At 39.0% G+C, this 8147-nt stretch overlaps 1 protein-coding gene across 2 annotated transcripts; it reads right to left on the minus strand.

The window, feature by feature from the left end:
• Window positions 1–372: 372 nt before the first annotated feature.
• On the minus strand, window positions 373–3959 carry LOC118791604. 2 transcript variants are annotated; one of them, XM_036549023.1, is made up of 4 exons: window positions 3761–3959; window positions 3008–3337; window positions 1152–1259; window positions 373–1061 (listed from the first exon to the last, which is right to left on the minus strand). In XM_036549023.1, the coding sequence occupies exons 1-4, from the start codon at window positions 3807–3809 to the stop codon at window positions 871–873; spliced, it is 678 nt and encodes a 225-aa protein (XP_036404916.1). In that variant the 5' UTR covers window positions 3810–3959; the 3' UTR covers window positions 373–870. The 2 variants fall into 2 exon arrangements, with proteins under 2 accessions (XP_036404916.1, XP_036404915.1); XM_036549022.1 differs by having other exon boundaries at window positions 373–1064.
• Between the last annotated feature and the right edge of the window lie 4188 nt (window positions 3960–8147).

The raw sequence follows: 8147 nt of genomic DNA on the forward strand, positions 1-8147 counted from the left end.
GAGCTCAGACAGAAGCAAATACATTCACTCTCTGTTATTACACTAGCAATTAAGGGTGAAAGATACACTTCCATCACCAAATACCCATGTATGTAACATTTGCATGAATACTACTACTACTACTACCACTACTACTACTACTACTACTACTACTACTAATAATAATAATAATAATAACAATAATCAATACATGACTGAAAATAAAGAGGAACATTTGCATCTGTAACAAAACCCTTGAAATCCCCATGGACCCAATGCAAGAAATAACAGTTACACAAATTAAGAAGAAAGTGACCAAAAGAGGAAGCACAGACACAGAGCAGAAATATGTTCTCAGGCTCTCACCTCATACTCTAATCAGAAGATGCCCTCCCTACAGAATAATAAAATGAGCAAGTGAATCCCTGTTTTTATCCATCCTTCTTGCCATTGTGAGTCACTGGTAGTAAAAATATGGTGTGAGTAATGAAAAAATGTAACACTTAACATAAAGCTGGCCCTTTGTCAACCAAAGCAGAATGTTTGACACACTTCACTGCTAAACCTATGAGTCCTTAAACCTTTCCTATTGCCATAACCTTTTATGAATATATTTTATGAAGCAAATCATTGAATTTTGCAGTAATGGCACAAATTAAAATTAATGACACTACATGCATGGCACAGCATACATTTCTGAATGCACTCCAGATATGGGTATATTTATCTGAACTAAGGCAATAGCATTGGGAAAGGAAGAAGCACCAGTATGTTATCATGAGAGAATGGCTTTAATACTGTGGCTAGTGTACACTGCATATGATTGGCATTTCACCTGCCCTGACTGTGGGACGTGTGCACAATGTAAAAATGCCTTGTGATTGGCCAGGACTATGTGTGAATACTGGCATACACTATTTCCCCCTGACTCTTGGTCTTGTCTGTCACAGCTTCAGAGGTGCCAGATGCATTAACCTGATCATACACAGTGTCTGGCTCCGCCTCCTTCCCCTTCTGGTTCTTCCTTTCTACCACAGTGACCTGTGCATATACCAGCTCTTGCACAGCCTCAGGCCTGTTGTCTACTGAAAGAAAAAACGAAAAGGATTAAAGCAAAACTGTATGTTAGTGGTTTATTAAATAGTGATATCCACATCAGAATGCTTTCTGACCTGGGGCCTTTGGCCTGTTTTTCCTCTTGTAGAGAGTGTATATTACCAGCAACAACACTGCAAGTAATATGATCACTACAATTGCCACTGGAATAAACGGAGGCCTTCCTGAGGAGAACAAAGACAATAGTTTAATGGCGCACATATGACACAATGTTGGAAAGTAAATTGAATTAACATCCATGCCTACTTGTTTTCAATGGATTACATTTGAGAGAAGTAAAATGCTGAACTCTTGAACATATTTGTAGGTATTTCACTGGTAATAAGAAAAGGAATACAAACACACGTCATCTAATCTCTTACTAAAAGGCTGATTATTTTGGGAGGTATCATTGAGACCACCCTACTGACTGTGGGGTTGGATGTGACAGAGGGCAGATGACAGTTCTTTCTCTCCAAAGGCTGAAAATGAGGCAACAGTGGTTAAGGAGCGGGACTTGTAACCAAAAGGTTGCCGGTTTAATTCCCCATGGGGGCACTGCTTAACTACTTAACCCATAATTACCTCAGTAAATATCTAGCTGGATAACATTGCAAAAATCTGTAATTGATGTAAGTCGCTCTGGATAAGACCGTCTGCTAAATGCCAATAATGTAATGTAATGTAATGTTTCTCTGTGTTATTTAGAAGAGATATGGCATTTAAAGAGGCAATTACCCTCATATTTCAATGCCATTGGGTAAGACATCATTTCTAGCCGCCCATACACCCTGTGGTTTACATATATGACATAAGGATACAGTCTAGGGAAAAATCTCAGAGATACTTTGAGCAGCTCTTGTCATAATTTTTATTTGTCACAGAAACAAATGTCAAGCATTTAAGCAAAGTCTTTAGACCAAAATGTCTTTGAATGCATGTTTCCCATTATCTTAATCAGGTGTGTCCAGACTTTTGACTGGTGCTGTATGTTCCACAGTCATCCATTAACCTCAAAAGTCAAGCAGCTCCTCCACAGCTTCAAGCATTTCATTGAACAGGTTCCGTTCCAATGAGCAACACAATCTGAACGCTACAGGCTTTCCTACAATGGTTCCACTCAGAATCTTTTCAGTGCCAACACAGAGGCCTTACAACTTCTTTATGGAATGCCAAAAATGTTTCTATTTTCAACAGTCCCCAGGGAACCCAAAGGTTCCATACCTAAATACGCACAGCAAGCATTCCCTAAGTCCAACATTAATCATTGTTGCCATTGCTGTTGCCGTTGTTGCTATCCCTCCTGCAAGTGCTTTCTGAAGCTGTATCATCCCTTAGAGAGCCATGCTGACAGGAAGCCCGACTCAGCAGGCTGGAGGCTGTGTGGCGATGCTGGGGAAAACTCAGAGGACATAACTGCTTTATGGTTATTATCAGGACAAGCTCCTGACATATACAGAGTATGCAGTTAAGGATCATGTAGCTACTAAGAGGCCAGCATTTTTCTTACCAGAGGGTAAACTTTTATTTTTTTTATTTATATTTCCTAGCAAGAAAATCTCATAACAGCAAAGGAAAAATGGATATGACTGTATAGTTACTGTTAATCTCAGGGGAGGTGTTTGGTAGGATGTACCAAATTTTTCTACATCAGCCACAAAAGCGCCTGCTACATGCTTAAGGCCAAATAAAGACTTTCACATGGTTATGGAATGGCTGTGTAGTTACTATGTATGCCTGCATCATTCAACCTCCATATACGTTAAATTCATATATATTAAGATGAACCTACGATTTTTTCAAGAGAAAAATCCTTGAGAGTCATTTAAAAATGTGGCAAAACTCATTACATCCCTGTAAGGAGGGTCATTTTATCATTTTTTTCATCTGGTTTATCTGGCAATAATAAAAGTGCTAGTTGAACAAACCTTACCTTCGATGAACAGATCTACGGTCCTCGCTTGCAAAAATTGTCCAGCTGACCCACGGTATATTTCAAAGAGATATTTCCCAGAGTGCATTTTCTCTGCTTTTGTCAACTGAAGGGTCCCATTAGGATAAAAAATGGAATGTTTGGCAAACGTTCCATAAAATCTTGAAATGTTTTTATGAGTGAAAACAACAGTACCTGTGATGTTGTTTTTTAGAATTAGTTCATACCCACTGAGGTTTGTTATCAGATATATGAAAAGAGGTTGTCCCACAGCTCCATAACATTGGGTTAATGGTTTATTCCCTGTAGCATTGCAGGAAGATGAAGAACCTAAAAGATTCAGAAGGAAGAGGAATTAAATGATTTTCTGGCTGTCAAATGGCCATCTTCAACAGTACTGTATTTCCGTTCTATAAGGACTAATCTGTAAATGTCAATGAAACCACAGTAAAATACTACAAGCTTTGCCTGCGCTTCAGCGTTAGGCATGATCGTCTCCTTGTACCTCTACAGTCATTAAAGCAATACAGCAAAAAGGGAAGTTGGTAGACACTGAATTAATTTTTTATTAAACATCCACACAAATAGTATTGTTGTATCATGTGCATATCAAACATCCACCAAACACTGTTTCACCATGTGTGTATTAAACAGCCACCAATTGAGTATTGGTTTACTGTGTGCATATTAACCTCCATCATGTTGTGTACTCATGAACAGCAAATACAAGAACAGAAGGGAAGCTCAGCTTACCATGTGACGCTGTTGCTAACACCAGCACCAGTCCAATTAGGGCAGGCATCCCTCTTCACTACAGAGCCGAGCAGCCACAGAAGTTAAGGCATATCTTCAGACGGGTTTCTGAGCCTTCACTGTTTTCACCTATGATGTTCCTTCTGGAGTCTGCCTTGCTCGGATAAATGGATTAAACTGGTCTCTGCAATCGTGTGTGTGTCACCCACCAACAGCTGTCACAGGCTGTTGACTGTGTTGCAATTGAGTAACCATGATGGTTTTTAAGAACTTCCTCTTCCTTCTTAAGAAGCAACAAGAAAAAAACTTGAGAACTCACTTCTTGATTTTATAAATATGTATTCAGTGGTAATACTGTCCTTTGCATCAACATTTAGATGGCGCCACATACTTGTATTTCTCCAGAGGGTGATTGACTTTGCACAGTAAAGCTGAAATCAGGTGATAAAGGTCAGAGGTCATCGACACTGGAGTTCTACCTGTCCCTGCCACCTGAGGACTTCAGTCACCAAGAAGGGAATACACACTTTCTAAACCTGTTGGAGGGTTGTTTGTTTTTTTTTCTTTGTCTTGAGCCACTGTTGTGACTAAATGTCCAAACTGACACTTCGCATGGATGTTGTAAGAGAACTTTTGGTTCTCGTTTTCTTTTGTAAATTGTTCACACATCCGACTTCTACTAATTTCGATTGATTGCCATTTTAGCTCACAGGCAAGAACACAACCAACTTTCCTGAGATGATATGATAAAGGCACTTCCTCTTTCACATCGGGTGGCCATTAATCATAGTAGTAAGGCACAGGGCTTACAAAACGTTCCTGGTTCAGTTCTGTGTTTGGGAAAAGTACTTATCCCACAACTGCCTCAGTAAATACGTAGATTAATACATGGATAACATACAAAAGCTGTAACCTATGTAAGTTCCCCCAGATAAGAGTGTATGTTAAATGACAGTAATGTAATGTTAGACCCGTGGTTGTGTTCTGCGTGTAATTTTAAGACACATTTAACTACTGTATAATCCCTGGAGCCATTTGAAGTGTCCTACTGGAAGGTACCACAACCAGCCACAAAAGCAGAGTTTTTTCAAGATTTCACATCTGCTTTTGCAGCCCAAGGAAAGTTCGAGCTGCATGGGAGCTCTCGAGGATTGCACTCCATATAACCTTTGAGCCCTGAACAGACAAACTCTAAATCGCTAAACTGAAATGAATACCCTGAGCTGAATTTCAAAGACAACCACACAGCCAATGGTAATCAGATTTGCAACAGTATATTTATTTATACCTCACCATGTATCAGCTGTTGGCCAAGATGATTTAACATCAATATGATATAACACAAAGTTTCAACTACTCCTGAGTGTAAGGAGTAGCATTTAGTATTTCATTGTATTATTATAATTTTTTTATGCTTTTTCCCCCTCTCTGAAGGCCTGTTTTGGAATCATCAATTCAACCAATTGTCTGTGTGTTTCACCATGGCAACCATTGTTCTCATGCAGGGGTGCAAAGGGAAAGCAGAGGGTGAGTGTGCCCCCGATGCAATTCCACCCACAACTGTGTTTCACACTGCAAGTCAGCCAGCAAACCACAGCGAGCTAAGCGCAAACTGGAGGATGGGTATAGCTCCGCGGAGATCATCCAAGTGCCCTGCGGGCACCTGATGAGTCACAGGGTGACTGAGCGGCAGGGCAGGCAGCCCTTGCCAACTTACCCACCGCTAACACCGATTCCGTGTTCACAGTTCACAGTCAGCGTCGGCTGATGACACGGCAGGGATTCATCGCAGGCCATGGAGATCAGCATGCACTCAAAGCGAGCACCTTAACTGCTGAGCTACCTGGGAACCCCCAGTATTTTATTTTAGAGGTGATATGAGGATGCCACAATACAGAACAGAAATTGATTCCCTCTCACCTTCGGGGATTTAACTTGGCAACAGAAAGTTCTTTGTATTGTGATGCACCTTGTAGAATTGCCAAACCCGGCTGAAAAAAAGGGGTGTGCTAAGAAAAAGCATTGCAGCTTGAAGTGAAAAAGTAGATAAAGTTGATGAATGCTCTTCACATCTGTCTTGTCTGTTTTCAATATTTTCTCACCTTTCCACATCTGAATCTTCTCAAAATAATTTTCTAAAAAATATAAATTTACACTAAATGACAATCAGAAATCTGTTATTAGCCAGAGTAAGGGGACATAAAGTGTAAATGCAGTTTTATATGGGAAATGCCATCTAGACTGCTATTTTGGCAGTGATGCTCTCAATAAAAGCAATACAAGAAATTTGATCTACTAACAATGACCATGACAATCATTCCATTCACATTCCAAAACCACATTTCATGATTTGCATTTCATATAAAAGTTTTTTTTATGCACCATCTGACATAGAACTGATTGTGTTGAGAAGGCTCTCGTACAGGAAGTAATTCATTTATTTTAGCTAAAAATAAATCCCCCAGTAGTTTTTGTCGGGACATAGTGTACTTAAAGCGATCGAGTATCAGTGTATTCCTGTTCTGAAGACTACTATGACCAGCATGAGACAAAAATGCTTCTGTTAACTGATGGGTTGGGACTGCATACAGGTGCAATATGTACTTGATTTGTACAGGTTTGGTTTATTTTATTCAGACAAGATTACAGGCCACAGGTATAATGTAGTATGTTTGCATGATACTGTGATCACCTAAAAGAGTAAGTATCCAACATTCCCTGTCCTGTTATGCTAAGTTTTATAGCAGTAAATCCATGATTCCTGTGATTGTGTTTTCTTTGCCCTCATCTGAATTCCAGTCAAGTCTTTGGAGTCCAAATTATACCCTGAATCAGGCACTGAAAAAGAGACCCATAAAATGAATCAATGAAGGGATAAAGAAAATAAATGAATGTTTATTGAGTACTGATATTGTTAATGTTAACTATTATTATTGGTTATAATCATCAGAATTATAATGCACGGAAGTATTAGTAGTAGTATTAAAACACAGAGTCAAATCGGCAGAGCACAAAGCACACTTTAACACACATTCAAGAATTACTTCACAGATGAAATAATTTTCAGAGATTAAACAGGACATTTCTAAAAGATATATGACAAGTGAGGTAAAAGACAGTTTGAAATTAAACATATTTGCTGAATGTTTTTTTTTTCTTTTCTACAGTAAACTTTCTCTCTCCTTTCATAGCACTACAGAGCATCCTAAAGCCCTGGACCATTCAGCCCACTCCAATGACTAGAACAGAGCATGCGGCAAGTTTTACAACATGTCAAACACAATCCACATCACATCTTAAAACACTGCAAAATTCAGATGTGGGTCTCAGATGTGCAGAGTGTAATTCAGCAAAATTGGGTGCAAAGACATCTTAATGTACATGTTGACACAGAGCTACTACAAAACTACTACATATATATATATATATATATATATATATATATATATATATATATATATATATAAAACGTTAAACGAGTCATATACTCTGAAGATGTTTTAATGAACAAACAGTTGCAGCAACTGATACCACAATGAATTAAAAATGTAAACTCTTTGGTGACATTGTCCTTTCTGTGCTCCTTGCAGTATGGCCATCTCTTAGTTCTGCTCATTTCCAGTAACTTCCACAAGAGGGAGCTGTGGGGATCTCAGCTTCTCTGCAAGAAACACACATCCCATAGTTATCATTGGTTTACACATTCATCACAAGCATTGGCAAGCTGGTTTCAGAGAGAAAATCAAGGAAACACATAATATAAACAGCAGCTGTGCCATGAATTAATTCAAAGTCGGTCTCCGTATTTTTTTTTAATTATCACTATTTTTTATTGATTTCAGCCAACAGTAAAACAGATAGATAAGAACATGACTGGAAGGTGATCTGTGCTGTACGTGATCCAGAGGAGACCCATCTGAGTGAAGCATGTCTCTCTGATCTAAACTCCTGTCGGGAGGCATGCGTCTGCTTGGTATGTTAATAAAAGCTGCTATTTAACCAGCATGCTGTGCTCTCACCTTGTGCTCTCAGCACTTTGCACTGATGGAGGATGAAAAGTGTGAGGAGAAATGTGATGACTGCCCAGAGCACATGATGAACTGTCATGTAGGTGGAGAAAAATCCTCCTTGAAATAAAAATGTGAAACGTAATATTGAGAAGAAAAACAACGGCAATGATAACAAAAATAAATCATTATCTTTGACTAATCTCTTACCACAATAATTAATGTTTTTTTGAGGTGTCATTGACACCACCCTGCGGACTGTGAGGGTGGATGTGACAGATGGCAGATGACAGTTCCTTATCTCCATGGCTGAAGAATATCTTTGTGTTATTTAGCAGAGATATGGCATCTAATGAGGCATTCATCCTCACTTGGATTTC

Source organism: Megalops cyprinoides, chromosome 16 (genome assembly GCF_013368585.1).
Source record: "Megalops cyprinoides isolate fMegCyp1 chromosome 16, fMegCyp1.pri, whole genome shotgun sequence".
Classification (NCBI taxonomy): domain Eukaryota; kingdom Metazoa; phylum Chordata; class Actinopteri; order Elopiformes; family Megalopidae; genus Megalops; species Megalops cyprinoides.

Coding starts and splice junctions, on each gene's coding strand:
- LOC118791604 (XM_036549022.1), bottom strand. CDS start 3,809: ATGCCTGCCCTAATTGGACTGGTGCTGGTGTTAGCAACAGCGTCACAT. Junction 3,338..3,760: donor GTTAGCAACAGCGTCACATG/GTAAGCTGAGCT, acceptor TGAATCTTTTAG/GTTCTTCATCTTCCTGCAAT. Junction 1,260..3,007: donor CGTAGATCTGTTCATCGAAG/GTAAGGTTTGTT, acceptor TGTTCTCCTCAG/GAAGGCCTCCGTTTATTCCA.